Genomic DNA, 15,661 nt, shown 5'->3' with positions numbered 1-15,661 from the left:
TTACAAATATCTCTGTACGCTTTGGAACCATCTTTCTGATTTTTGGTGCCATATGTAAAGGTTGGTATTATTTGAAAGCCTTCTTTTGCTCCACTTGTATCACTTTAAAATATTTATGGCCCGTGGATAGTTGCTTTTGACCGCATGGTGAAACATTCTAATTTGACTAAGTACTTTGGCACTGATGTGGCCTGCATACTTCCATATAGACTTCATCTGACTTTGATCATGCTTTTGCCAGCATTTAATTGTTTTGCCTTATCCTCATTTCTTTGCTCCCTACAGGTGTTTCACTGTGTGCATTTTGAGTGCCCAGCACAAAACGGTACCCACAAGGATGAGAATAGTAAGGAAGTGGCAACAACAGAGGTGGGGACTGGTGGACAACAGCTTGTTTCTCGCCCTGTTCGAGCTGCAAGCACTAGTTCCCTGCATTCCCCTCCTGGATCCACCTCGCGTTCACATGCTCACCAGCCGTAAAGGAGATTGAAAGAGAGTTTTAGCACCCCTGTTGACGTTACATAAAATGATATTCAGAATCTTCTTGTGCTGGCACCTTTTCTTTCTTTCTCTCTTTGAACAAAGGGGACCATGTCTGAAAGCTGGAAATGCTGAAATGGAAAAGGCTTTTCCCAAGGACATGAAGAGTCTGCTTCACTCTCCTCAATTTGTTCAAATCAGGCTGGTCTCCGAGGGGGGAGAAAATAGGTCTTCAATCTTCATCAAGTACCCCATTAACACCCTACCTCTCTAATCTAACCAAGGCAAGGAGAACAGAAGGAAATAAAAGGCAGAGCTGCAGTGGAAATCTAAAATGACTCAAGCAGAATGAAGGGCATATGAAATAAGTATTTGTTCCCTGAACACTTCCATTAGCAAAAAGAATGTTTTGGAACACATCAGTCCAGAATATATGTTATTTTTAAAAGTTATTCTTCATTCACATTCTTTGTAACTAGTAATCTGTTTTCTAAATTGTTTTGACTCTGTATTCCACTTTGTCTCTTATTTTTGGCTGTAGCAAATGCTGTGCAGTAGATTAAGGAAGTATCAAACATGTTTACCTGCTGAGATGCAAATTCCCTCATTCATCAGTGGGATGACAAGAAAAGGCTTCATGATATCAACAAACTAATTAATGAATGCAATATTAATCTTGACCTTAATTGACTTTTCAAAGTACAAAATTGTCATTTATTACCCTCAAAAAGGAAATTCCTAAGTCAAGCATCCATCTTGAAGAAAAACTTATTTTCCATTCCTGAAGGTGATTACTTAAATTTTACCTGTATTTCTAAGAAAACTTGCAACAGATCATCAAAAGTGTTTGGTTTAGAAAAGTGGAACTGCAACTGGTCACTGACAGGCAGTTGTTAGACTATAAAAAGAAGAATTTTCAGATACTTATTTTTTCTAAGTAAAAAATGTTCTGCGATCTGAAGCTAAAAATTCAAAGGCCATGTGTGCATAAACCTTTCACATAATCTTCATAAAATATGATGCTTTACACTGCATTATAAAAGATCCAGCTTTTACTTTACAAACACAGAATTTGTTATCCATCTATGTCTGTCTGTATTACATTGCCTGCTACTTTGCTTATTCTAAGTGTTTCCACATTGATGATGACACAGTCTCTTAGTCTCCAGGTGTATGTGACTTTTCAGAAGAGCTCCATGCTGGTCTTTCAGTATGGGATAAGTGATTTTGTATTAAGACAAACGCTGATGTAATTGGCCAAATCGGTTAGGAGGGTTGTTACTCCTCACAAAGTATATTATATTGGAAATGTCAGCTATCCAATTTTCTGAACTTGGAATTTCCAGTGGTGACAAATAGCCTTGTCAGAAGAAAACAAAGCTAGTGTAGGATAAATATGGTTTTCCTTTGCATAACCATAGTGATAAAGTGAGTTATATCAACATAGCAAATAGTATGTTAATTTATCACACTAGTTAATTTGAAAGAATTTCCCTGTTGGATACTGGTTGTGCAAAACCAGGAAGAAATATAACAAGTGGTAGCAATGAATCAGTAGAAACTTCAGAGGAGAAAAGCTTCCTTTTTCATGATTCAAATAAAATTGATTAGGCTTTGTCAGTAATAAGATAGTATTTTTCATTGCCAAATTCCAGTTGAGTTCTAACATTTGCATGCCATCCCCTTCCTTCCCGCTGCTGTCTTCTGACTTGTGAATGTCTGTCGGTGAAGATGCATGCCGATTGCATTACAGATAGCTTAGAATATGTGCCACAGCTGCCTCAGGCGCTCTGGAGTTCTGAGGCAGGATACTGCTCGTGCCAGCCAGTACCTAGTCCGGGGTGCTGATTACCTTATGGATTCACAGCCTTTAGAGCATGAAATAATTGAGACCAGTTACAGGGGACACAATTCTTGTTTAAGTGTAGGTCAAAAAAAATTGGATTTCTTGCCTTTTTTTTTTTCCCTTCCTTCAAAAAGCTTTCTGGTTTTACTTTCAATTCTGGTTGTAATCCATGCTAAAAGTACTGAGAAGCATGGGGCATGTCTTGTCTTTGATAGATAAGTTCTTCTGTGTCAGTGGTGGTATTTCTTTGCAGTTTGAGCAAACAGGTTTGCTTTTCTCAAGCCGTGGATAAGCAAAGGGCATAACTTCCTAGCTCTGAGTCTTTAGTAGTCCTTTTTTAGGACATTACAGACCTGTTTAAAAAAAAGTAAATCAGATTTTAATAAGTTAGGTGCCAGCTGTTCTGAGTGTTGGCTTTCAGGGAAAGAACAGGATTTTCAGCTTATAATCTTTGTGCAAAATTAATTTTTATGATAAAAATAAGTCTTGTAGACTATAACCTACTGCACATCTTTTTGATCTTGTCCTGTGACTCACTGTTGAACTGAAATGTCTGTTTATTTCCCATGACATTCGCTTTCTGCCTAGAATCTGAGTGAACAGATCTGAGCGATTCCCAAAGCAAAAGCTATCAAGTACTACAGACCTTCCAGTCCCCCAGAAATCAATCACAGCTTAAAAACTTTGCATTGTCAGGTGAATATAAATTTTTAGTATTAGACTGATTCTCAGTCACACATGGCCTTTCTTAATGTCTTTATTTTCTTCTGTTCTTCTTAGAACCAGTAACTGGGGTGAGGCCAATGTAATCATAGAGCTCCCAGGCTTTTAAGACAAACCCTGCCACAACTTCACGTTTTCTAGTGGGAATCCTTTACCTTTTTATTCAGAGAAATAATGTTGAAATATTTAAGGGACCTGAACTCTGGTTGGTCTTCTAAGACTATCCTCCAACAAATACCCCTAATATCTTTATTGCCTAGTACAGGTCTCTGTTTTAAACATTGTGTCAGCAGCATATTACTAGTGACAAAGGAAGATACCACACAGAACTGATTTGTGGTTTGATGTGAGTGTTCTCATTCTTTCTAATTACTGTCTGTATTTATTGACTCCTAATTTCAGATGTAGTTCTTGTATATTCTTCTGAAATATTTTTTCTTTTTTTTTTTTTTTTTTTCCTTTCAGTGGAAGTTGTGCTGTTACAGCTTAATATCAGGGTTTATCAGAGTGATGAAATACTATAATTATTCAGAACTGTGTTATCACTCATATTTTACTTCAACAGGAGTAGAGCAGAACTGACCAGGTATTCATTGCTTTCTAGTCAGAAACTATAAAATAAACTTACTGTTAGATTTCTGCATAATGGAACTAACTATATTGTCACTATTGAGCCATTATTTCTATTTAATACTTCAATATCTGTAAATTCCCCTGGCCTCATTTTCTCAGTTTTTCTTCCATAGGTTGAATTCAGACAGGCTCAACTCATGGAGCTCAGCAAAGCTCTTTCTAAAGTATCTTTATTTAATTAACTTATTCCAAGTGCATTTAAAATATTTTTATTCATGGAAATGTACAGCCAAATATATCTGGGAAAATTAATTTCTGAAGTGAGCAAAAACTGTGCAGCTCTGTGTTCAAGCCATTGCCAATCAGCTCTAAACCAAATTCAAATGGCATGTTAAATGGAATTACAATGAGAGAAGTTAATCCACGTCTGATGTAAAAAACAATACAGAGGAGGAATCACCCATTTTGTTAGAGAAGGAACTGTTCTTCATTGCCATTCTCTTCTTTTAGAGCTCAATTTCTTTTTTTCCTCATGAAAATCAGTTTTTCTTGTTTATTATGACAAGCTCAGTGCTTCACAGTATTGCTGAAAAATTCAAATGAATTTAGTGCATCTTCAGCTTTACTAATGATAACATTAAATTAGAGAGTTTTCAGTTTAGTATCTGATTTGATGAGCCGGTTTCCATGAAAGAAAGTGAGAGATGTCTATAATTGTCCCACTCTAAGTAAATTAAGTTTTTCAACCAAATGCATGCGAGCATCTACTTATTATTCAGTGATGTATTGTGCATTTAAAAGAGTCAGTATGAAAATTAGAAGGCAAAGTTAATGCCGTTCTTGCCTGATTGTTTTGTGTTAGTGGTTCTGGTTATACAGTGATGCCCACTCAGAGACACTCAGTAAGGAATTAGAACTTAGATGTGGTTTCACAGAAAGTAGACCTTGCATTTCTCTATGAAAGTATTAATTGGCTTAGATTTTGACAGGTGTGTAAATTCACTGCCAAATGGACAAGTGAACGCATTGGTAATTTTGTTGTTTGTAGTCAGCAAATAATCAGAGCTAGAAACAGTTAATGTGTTTGAGAGTAAACATTTTATGTCACGATATTAGTTGCCAGAGGACTAAACCATGCTTCAGAAATAATAATTTCTAGATCCCAAAGGATGCTTGAGGCATGGTTCCCATTTCAGTTAATGGTGTATTTAGGTTAGAATCCTTAGTTCTTTTTGAATTGATTGTTGTTGTTGTCAGTTGCCCTAGTTAAATCAGACATATATATATATGTATATATAGAAGCTCCACAAAGCTTTGCTCAGGATACAGAAAAAAGTCCTGTGTCAAGTTTTAGGTGTACCTAGATGTTCATATATACATATGTTAAATTGAGCTAGTAACTAATTATTTAGCTTGAATTTAGAACAGCTTCTAAGGCTCCAAAATGGAAAAAAATAATTAAAATTCTGTGCAGGCAGGTGTGCAGAGCTACTGTTGTGGAATGCTGACTCTATTTGGTGGTTGCTTAGAAGATGCAAATGTCTAAACAAGGTATGGGTGAGCAGGTCCAAAGCTGGGTTTTGCCCAGTTGTTATTTAGCTATAGAGAGGTATATAAAATACAGTAAGTCAAATGCTCATCTCAAAGAGGTGCAGTCTAAAGAACACACCTGTATTCCTCCTAGCCACCTTGTATGCTATGGCTTGCAATGCTTACAAAGCTAGCCTTCAGAGGATTTTTGTTAACTGATGAAAAAAACCTGCAGATTTTTTGTTGGCCCTTCACAAGTTTTCAGTGCAAAGCTTTGGCTGAAGTAAGGTCAAAGTTCTACCCATATTCCATGATGGAATCTAGGTCTGTGTTTAGTTTTGAAAATGTTTACTAGAAAAATAGTTTTAAAGTCACCCTGCGACTTTTCTTAAATAAATAAAGCCCAAATTAAAACCTGTAGTGTAATACAAGGAAACTGCAGGTCATTTACCAATAGAGTGACTGCCAGTACAACTACGTACCAGTTTTATAATACTGTGTTTAGTTACTATGACATATAGTCATAGTCACTAAATGGTGGAAGTGAAGAATCAGCTCTGCACATGCTTGGCATTAGCCATTATCACCCAGCCAGACATGAGAGCATTACTTCTTTTCCTTTTCCTTACAGCCTAATAGAAGAGTATAACTCAGTGTTCTGAAAAAAATTGGAATTGATTCATTACCCAAATGTCATGGGAATTGAAGTTCAGATCACTGGCTAAAATCTGAGTGAGTGGCAGCTTCACCCTGCAAAGGTGTAATCATGCCTCTCCAGTGCCTCCAGCTACTTTAGGCCCTGGGCTGTCGTAGAGAAGGAGAGCTGCAGTGTTGGTACAATGTAAGTACTTTTCTTCGTTAGAACTTTTACTCACCTATTTCATATTTATCATCTTGCCACATCTGTTGGTGCAGATACTTATCCCTCAGTTTAAAGAAAGTAACCTGCTTTCTCATGATTTTCAGAACTATCCAGTGATTCCTGAAAACCAGCAGATAATACATCAACCACCTCAGTCTATATTAAGTAGTCTGAGGAATTTACAAAACTGACCTGTATGGTCTTTTACAGCAAATGCTATGTGTCCAAAAAGTACCAGGTGACTCCTATAATACCAAGTAAGTTGGGCAGTATTACTGTTCAGATGAGGGTCTGTGCGTCTAAAACTATGTGCCATGTAATCCAAGTGAATAGTTACCACAGCTTCTTTCTGTAGAGGAAGCAGAGAGCTTGCACACCTGCCAGAAACACACAGGAAATTCCTTCCTATCACTTTTGGTCTACATCAGTGTCACATCTATTGTCTGTGTACTCCTGAGCTATAGTCACTAGGTGATCTATGGTTAATACCTATAATCCAATAAATGTGTTTAACAGTAGATGTTAAGTCTTTACATAAAAATTTTAGATTGTGCTTTTGAAGCATGGTCAGGCCACAGAATTGGGGGTTTGGCATCTTCTGTAGCTGTCTTGGGGTTTTTTAGTTATTTTCAGCTGTTAAGAGATAGTAGTATTCTTCACAGGAATTTCTCATAGAGATCTGTCATGCTCAGAAACAGCTTTTTAAACAATCAAGGTGGGTTCATTGCTAGAGAATAGGGGCAGATTTCTGCTTTCTGCAGGTCAGGATCCTGTTTTGGTCATTCTGTAAGTTTGTTTATGCCATTTTTAATAACAAGGTCATTGGTATTGCATGGTTTGGATCTATTTCAGGAATTATGTCACTCATTTTGAGAGGCAGATACTTCGAGTGAATGCTTTTATGCAATAATACAATGTTTATGGAACTTAGATGATTAGATTAGAAACAAATCACAGCAAGAGCTGGAGTTGCAAGGAACCATTTGGGTGAAAGACTGGATGTGTGCGAAATGTATGTGTTACCTAAGTTGAAGTGACTGTTTGCAGAGATGTGTTTCTGCATGGCCTTTTTTATTTTTTAATGTAGGAAATTTTGTTAAGGAATCTATCACTCATCTGAATGTGAAGAGGTAAAAAAAAAAAGAGGAAGAAAACATAGGGAGCAAGGCTTTAGTGGTTTTTACAGGAAGAGCAACACAAAGACATGATTCTTGGGGTCTGAGCTAGTTCTGTTTGTCTCCAGTCTTCACAGCTCCTACTTTTTGCTACATGCTTTCCCCAATCTTCTTGTTACTCCCTTTCTTTTCCACCCTACCTAGCATCATAGCACTGTTGCTGTGGTGTTCCCTGGAACTTTCCTCCAAATTAGAATTTATTAAGGATTTGGGTTTAGTTTATTTTTACCTCTATCGTATGCTGAATAAAATATCCTCATCCCCATTCATTCACATAAGACTTTAAAGGCAACAACCATTAGAGTGTCAAGTTCTAGGAAGCAAAATTTAAATTTGGCTGTCTGTGGATATGGGAAATATTAGCCCTTTTGGAGCTTGTGCTTCCATAATCTGTTTGCAGTCTGTTTGTTACCCTTGAGAGAAAAAGCAGTAAGAGGTTTTAAGTTAAGTAGTAGGTCAGGCTTTGTGCAGGCTTACCTAAGTTAAGTTTAAATATAAATTCAGCACCCATGTTCATTAACCTTCTCCAATATCTTGTAAATTTTTCTTTCCTTTCTGCTTTGCTCAATTTCATTATTATCATTGGTTTTCTTTCCAAAGTGAATCTGTTGTTCCTTCAGAGGTCATAAATTAAACACAAGGAGCCAGACTAAATAGAAGTTCAGCTTTTAATGAACTTTTTTACTCATTTCTCTCAGTGCTCCCCTTTCTTGACAGACAGTAGTTTAAAATTATATTGTTGCATTCCCCTTCTCTGTAGCAATTATCATTGCATCTTGAAAGTTTTGTGTTACATCCCTTTCCTTCTTTCTCATGTTTCCTAAACATAGAGTGGTTCTAAACTACCTCAGACCTTGTTGTGAACAGGTACGAGTTTCAGCTAAAGTTTTCAGACTATCTTAGTCTTTGAATGTTGTTTAGGTGCATGTGTATGTAGCGAAATCAACCTGCCAGACCCTGATTGCATTTTCAGGAATACCATCTCAGTGAGATGTAACTGGGATGAATTCACAGCTGTGCCCATTCAGGTTTATACTGATACCTCTTTCAAGAAAACCTTTTCAGGAGCACAACTTCTGATATGGGAAGTGCTTCAACTTTCTGGTCTCGGCTCCTTGAAGGAACGTGATACTGCCTGCACTGGACTACTTCCACCTCTCCTTTGCCATGACAGCCCTCATAAAAATTGCATCATCAGACCTCTGTTCCTGGCTGTTAGCAGGAGCTAAGCTATTGTACTGGACTGTGCTCATCATAGGAGAATAAACCCCACATGGCATGTTCTGATGACCTTGATAACATTTTATTCCACAATGGATAAAATTGCCAACCATTTGGGCTAATTAGGTTTCAGATAAAATGATGGTTGCAGGTTGTGCTGCAGTGATCTGATCAGTAACTTTGGGAATTGTCTGGTTTTGTAAGTTATCCATTGAACAACCAGTCAAACCTTGTTAGTACCGATTTCCTTTTCACCAGCAGATGTGCACATCATCGAACGAGCATTTTGTAACATAGAGTTTTCTATGAGCATCTAGAAAAAGAAGCATCACTTCCTTAGTAACAATGTCTGCATGTGTAATGAAAGTTACAGAATTATTAAACAGCTATACTCTATTATGTGCATGCTCTAATATTGTATTAACAGCTGATAAGCAGAGGGTTCTGGAAAGCAAGGAAGGCTGGCTCTGGATTTCTTTTTTAAGGGTTTCAAAGAGCAGCAAAACTCGCCAGAGTGGATGCAGGACCAGACAATGCTCAAAGCAAATCATAAAGTGAAACTGTTGTGCTTTGTATTTATTTCTTGGGGGACTTTTCTTTAAAGTATTTAACTTCACAGGAAAAATATAGAATATATTTAAAATAGTGACAATTAGAAGTGCACCTTTTCATGAATGAGAGGGGTGTGATTTGAGAAATAAAGTCATCTTTTGTGTCTTAACTGCTTGTCTGTAGTTTTGTTAAAATAACGGTAGAGCCTATCTGGTGCTGCTCACATACTGCATGTGTGAATAAAAGAGTTTTGGCAGAAGTGGACTGATTTTTCCAGCATGGCAAGGAAATGAATATCATCATCAATGATATATTAACTCATAATTAGATGGTTTTAATGTCAACATAGAAAACACTGGTGATTTTTGCAGTGACTTTCAGGCTAGTTTGCATCCATGAGGCTACTGTGAATGTGGAGAACCAATAGCTGCCAGAGGTTGCTACCAGGATGTGCCACTGTGCTCTCCGGAAGAAGTGTGTGAATGAGTATTTCACTTTATCTCACAAAAAAAGGGGGCAAATATTTTGAGGCTTGGTAATCTGTTTTTAAACAAACCAAAAAAAGATTGATTTTTCAGAGGTGTTTAGCACTTTATTTCGTTTGGACTGCCATGAAAGGTGGGAGCACTGAGGGTTTGATCTGTCAGTATTAGGTGTTTATCTGCCTGGCTTATCAGCCTCTCATATTGAACAGTATTTTTGTAAGCCCTGCCTGGATTTCCGAACTTCATGCCCTGAAGCGGTGACTGTTCTCCGGTAACAATACATTCCTCTATCGTGTAATCTTTCAAGCAGAGGTAGGTATGTCATGCTATTCCTTTCATGAATGTATATAACCTTTGTTACCTAGAAAGTGGAGAGGTCAAAGTCGAAAGATGGAAGTCAATACCTAGTTGTAAGATGAAGCTGAGGTCCCACAGCAAACCATACAATGCCATAATATAATTAGATGTAATATTAGATGTAATTTCTTTTCTTGTGTTGATTAGCCATACATTAGTTAATAAGTTTGACAGTCATTATTAGATTCTGAGAATAAATTGGGATTTTAAAGTGTCAGATCCTGCTGTTCATTTGAAAAAATGGATGTGTGGATTTTGGAGCATAAGCTGCCACTCACCTCGGTTACTAAATTGTGACACTTGAAAGGTGTGGGTATACTAAGGCGAGGAAGCCTCACTTTTTTGCCTAATACAGTACAGACTGAATGTAAGACAGAAAATTGTATGATCCAGGCACTGAGAAGTAGGGCAAGCTGAAGCCATCTGCATTCCCAGGCCATGTGTCCAAGTTAAAAAAAAAGGTAAATGCTTTTTGCTTGATCTTGATGAATCGAGGCCTCTTGAGGATTTTGGGGAACTTCCATTGCAGCCCTCAGGCAAAATTTTGATTGTGTTCAAGATAATGCAATTCATAGCAAGTGTTGGTTATCTTTTACTAGAAGAAAAAATACACTTAAAAGTACAGAGGGGAGAGGAAAAGAAGTTGGATGAGAGCAAAACTAAGAAGAAACACCCTTTCTCCTTGCAGTGGTAAGGATCCAGTTTATTTTTGTGCTTAGGTTTGTAAAATCATTACTAACAGGCAGGAATCATGAAGGGAGTGCAGACTGAAGTGGAAATGCAGCTTCCTTTCCAAACAGCAGCAGAGTACAGAGTCAGTTTGAATGGTACATCCTGAAGATTTGTTTCAAAGTCGTTTCTAATTCTAAGTGATGGACTCACTTGTTAAGGAGCAGTGCCAATTGAAGCTTAAAACACCGTGACACGTTAAGTATGAGGTGGAAAGGCCAGATATATATAAAATCACAGTCATTTTATGTTCACTATATGGAGCAAAATGCACATAAACAGGACATTTTTGTTACTTACACATTTTGTAATTTACCCTATAATAATTGCTGCTTAAATATTCTCGTAGGCTGTACTAAGCAAATTAAATCTGGAAAGTAGGCAGTGGTGGTTTTGTAGCTTAGGGCAAAAAAGAACTAATCATGTAAGATCTTATTTGAGTCTCTGTATTTTTGTGCTTTGCCATTCTCTTTCCCTTTTCCTCCCCAATAATATGCCAACCTTCTATAGCTAGAAAAGTGTGGGGTTTGTCTCAAAAGGATCAGAAGAACTAAGGTGTATAGAAAAAAATATATCCCATTTAATAAGAGTGGATGCATCACAAAAATATCCCTTAATGCAGCTGAGTCATTGGGAAGTTGCGTGTGCCTGGTCTATGCAGTGACCACTTTAGTCCCATTTATGAGCGACACTTTGTTGTCTGCTTTTTAAGATATTACATTTGAATGTTGATGTTTAAATCATTAAGCTTTTTTCTTGAAAACTTGGGGAGAAACTGAAATATTCAGAAATCTTCACTCCTCTCAGCAACAAACTGACTGCTGCACAGGTTCCCTTCTGGTTCGCAGAGAGGATGCAGGCTGGTTGTTATTGATATGTTGGTGGAAATGCTCCCCTCTGTAGCTCTGTTTGATCAAACATCTCCCTGGGCTTTTGAATGCAAAGATTCACAGCATGTGTATAATGGAGAGAGTGGTATTGCTTAGCACTGACATATCACCATCTCTGAGATAAAATCACATTGGCAAAAGGAGGTACTGTTAGAATATAAAGAGTGTATTTGGGTTCCTACTTGAACAGTTATTTCTTTCTGAGAGGACATTCTGTATCCTATGACAGCTCAGTTTCTTGGAGCCTTTGCTGAGCAACACAGTCTCCCCATTCTACATCAGGTGTGTCTGATGGTAGCCCACAGCAGAGAGAGATTCTGTGAAGAACCTTATCAAAAGCTTCTTGGAAACCTAAATATAATATACAAACTAGATAATTGGCATCCTTGTGCTCAGTGACTTTTTCAAGGCCCCAAGCGTATTTGTGAGGTAATTATTTCCTCTACAAAGCCATCCTGAGTTTTCCCATCATTTGTTTCTGGAGGAATAAACAGATGACCCATGCCTCTGTGCACTGCAGAATAGCTTTACATTTTCAGATCTGTCAGGTCATACCTATGCTTCTACCTGCGACTTGCTTCTCTGTCCCCAGTTTCATTCATAGTCTTTCATGACTACGTAGTGTGGTGTTTAGAAGACTGGAGCTGCTGCTTGGGGCATGCATCTGCTGTATGCAGGTAATCAACCTGCCCCCCAGCCAGGGAAGCATAGCTATGGAATAGACAAGGGGTTTACTCAGCCTCATGGAGAGTTAACTGCTCTCCAGAGCATCCATATCCCCTATCTACCCTTAGCTACTGTCTTGCGCCTTGGTTATTCTCAAATTGCATGCCCTACTGCCGACTTTGCCCGTAGGTCATGCATACTTGCACATATTTCTGCATAGCTGATGTACGCAAATGGCTACAAGCAAATCAGCTGTGTTCATGCACAAGCTTTGCTAATGAAAGATCCCTAATTTGATTCAGAGAATTTGTGAGCTTTGGAAATGTGGGCTGTTGTATTCTTAGGTAGAAAGCTTTTCTGCAGATTCCAGGATTGCTGCTTGAAAACCATATAAAAATCAAAATTCTTCTAGCAACAATTAGTTCTAATTGCTCTTGCCTTGGAGACTGCATGAGACCAACTCTGAGGTCTGTTCAGATGTATTTATTTTTGAAGAATAGCCATTTTGCAGCCTGATTTCATGGTTTCATTAGGCACAACGTATATGAAAAGATCACACACAAGCAAATGTACTCAAAGATATCAATAAGGGGCATGGTAAGAGTATTAGAAATTTGCCTAAGGCACACCTGAGGCTCCCTAGTGCAGGTCTACAAGTCCATTCTGTTTAACAAGGCAATTCACTATTGGTCCATCATTGCAATGTCTTAAACTGACACCATTCAAAAGGTCTTGCTTTCAAACAGTCTAATGAACATTTAAGATGTGCATTTTCAGAAATGAGAATCTGGTACAAATAGATCTATTTTTGACAGGTGTGTTCTTTATGCTACATGCTTTGTATTAGATCACAACATAAATACCCTTGTTTTAATTCAGACATGACATTATCACCTTCTGTTATCAACTGCTGGGTGAAAAGATATTTTTGTGAAGGTGCTGACATAGTGTAGTTTTATTGCTACTTGCACTGTTCAGACTTCAGCATCATGTAACAGAGGTGACAATTTTTTACAGATGCATTTTTAAGCTAATAATTTCAATATTAATGAACTGATAAATCGGGTTTTATTAATATAAGTGAAATCTGTCATGATGTTATTTTAGCCATGTTCTAAGCTATACAGCATCAGTAGAAGCTTGCTGCAAATATATAAACTTACATTATAGTTACATTTTGATTGCTTATTAATGATAATATCAGATGGAAACAGCTATCCTTGGAAGTTAATGGAAAGACGAAAGGAATTACCTATGCTTTTGATGCTGTCACAGAGTTGTCTAGGTTAAAACCTACTAGGAGGATAAAAAAGCACTGCCTTTGCAATTGAGGCTGTTAGAAGAAATGTGTTTTTCAGCAAAAACATAGGAGATAACAGCAGGGCTATACAAATATTCCCAGACAACAGCTTTCCAGTTAATATGTACAATTAACTCTTTCCCATGTGTTTTAACGGTACTGCTTTCTAGCCCTGGTCCCAGCAGCTTTCATCCTCTTTGTGCTGTTGTAACCCCACGGTGGAGGGCTTTCTACTGGTGACAGCTCTGTTCTCTGATTCTCAAGTTCAATCTGCTGAAAGGGAAATAAAGCATGTCATTACTACACAAACATTTTCTTTGGCCATGTTCTCATATAGGACTGGTGGAAAGGTTTATTTAAATGTAAGGAAATATGGGTAGCTCTCTGGTGAAAAGCATTGTTCCCAACTGCAGACCTGTAGAAGTATTTGGGCGGAGAACACTGCAGAGAACACTGCATTCAGAGTTGGTAATTTCGAAGTCTGAAAAACTAACTGGGGAAATTTTTGTCACAATCATGATTCAGTATTAGTCTCTGATTAGAACAACCAGCAAGCAAGCTCCAGTATTCTTTCCACTTTTCAGGAATTGGAAGCAATAGTATAAGCATACATACATTACCCTGCATATTTTATGAGATCTGAATTAATTAAACTGACCTTTCTTTATGATTCAAACTAGACTAGGACCCACAGTTTACAGCCAACAAATCCTGTAATCTCATGGCATTTGCCGGGTTCAGGTTTGACTGATGGTGTGTTCAAGAACTTCCACTCTCTCTTGCACTTGCACATAATCTGTCTGGGTGTACGGGCCCACATTTAGAGTTCCAGTACATGACTAGGGTGATTAAAACACCTGCTCAAAAAGGATGCTGCTGTTGCTTTCATGTCCTTGTTAATACTGGCAATCTCAGAAACGCAAGATGTAAGTTTATTAATACTCCAGGGCATTTCCTTTCTTGTTTTCCAAGCATTAACTCTGAACAGCTCCCAGTGGTAGCTGTTTAGGGAAATGATTGCCCCAGTAACTTAAACACAATGATTTCTATGCTTAACTATTACGCATTTCAGATATTCTTTCAGCAGGAGAAGGAAAGAAGAAAAAGGCTTCTTATTCATCTTCAGAAAATGATCCTTTTGCTGGATATATGTATATGAAGGAGCTCATGAAAGGGCCCGGTACTTCACTTTAGGCTATCATGGTCCATAGTCAAGGAGGTGCCACATCAACCAACTGACCTACAAGTAAGTGTAGTGTCTGTATGAGTCTCTAGGACCAGAATATTACAAAATACTTTAGATCATCTGCTTTCCAAGGCTGCAAAATCCTGGTTCACTATTTAGTCAATGGCAAGTAGGGTGAACGCTGAAGTTGGAAGATATCTGTATTATGTGTATTGAATATGATCTCTCTTTGCTGACTGCTGTAGCAGGCATGCCAAACAAACCAAGCTGTTGTGGGCGAGACAGAGCAGTAAGCACATAAGTTTAAGATGCCATAGAGAATACCCCACGGTTCCCTCTAGTGGTCCTACGTCAAATTTAGTGGTTGACTTTTATTCAATTGATGTGTTTGTGTAATATCTAAATCCAAAATATCAAATGTTTTCAACTTGATTACAAGTTTGTATCAGGATAACTACAGTACAGCCTCCATCACAAATGTTACTTGCAATGACTCCCTGTTGTTAATAAATATTAAGGGTGACATAAGATCGCAGTTTCACTAGTGGTCTAACTGAAGACAATATTCTCTGCTAGGTGCTATGCAAAGATGTATTTCAGGTGTAGTTGGAAGTGTTGGCTGGTCCATTTTACGGTAAGGAAAATACTAACATATTCTGTTCCCCTGAATTTATTGTTGAAACTACTAGGTTACAGCTATTGTTTAGATTTTACTCCTGAGAAAGTGAAGTAGCAAGTTGATTTTTCATTTTCTTCTTAAGTGAAAATAAAATTGCTGATTGTTGTTTGAGTGAATTTAATCTTAAGGGTGATGGGCAGATCACAGTCTTATGTTTCTCAAGATTTATGGTTTTCCTTACCTGTCTTTCTCCCCACCGTGTTTTTCCTTTTCCCTCCTCCTTCAGAGCCAAATTACTAAAATACAGCAGATGCCAACAAAAAGAAACAACCCTTTATGCATTTTATTTGTCATGGAAGTGCTAAAATTTCAGCTTTTTAGCTCACTTAATCATTTTGACAAGATGACAATATGATGTATCATCACCAGAGAGATGACACTAGACAGATGACAATACTAATCCTGCA

The 15,661-nt window shown here is 37.7% G+C and overlaps 1 protein-coding gene across 1 annotated transcript in view; it reads left to right on the top strand.

Moving 5' to 3' along the window:
- The window catches only part of BTBD9 (BTB domain containing 9), a 128,781-nt gene extending 119,650 nt beyond the window's left edge, over positions 1 to 9,131 (top strand). Inside the window, exon 12 of the mRNA XM_030499211.1 lies at positions 286 to 9,131. Within this exon, the coding sequence (XP_030355071.1) occupies positions 286 to 480 (195 nt within the window). The 3' untranslated portion in view covers positions 481 to 9,131. The remainder of the gene's footprint in view (positions 1 to 285) is intronic.
- Positions 9,132 to 15,661: the final 6,530 nt, after the last annotated feature.

Source organism: Strigops habroptila, chromosome 10 (genome assembly GCF_004027225.2).
Source record: "Strigops habroptila isolate Jane chromosome 10, bStrHab1.2.pri, whole genome shotgun sequence".
NCBI classification, from domain to species: domain Eukaryota; kingdom Metazoa; phylum Chordata; class Aves; order Psittaciformes; family Psittacidae; genus Strigops; species Strigops habroptila.
This window is presented reverse-complemented; position numbering and strand designations above follow the sequence as displayed.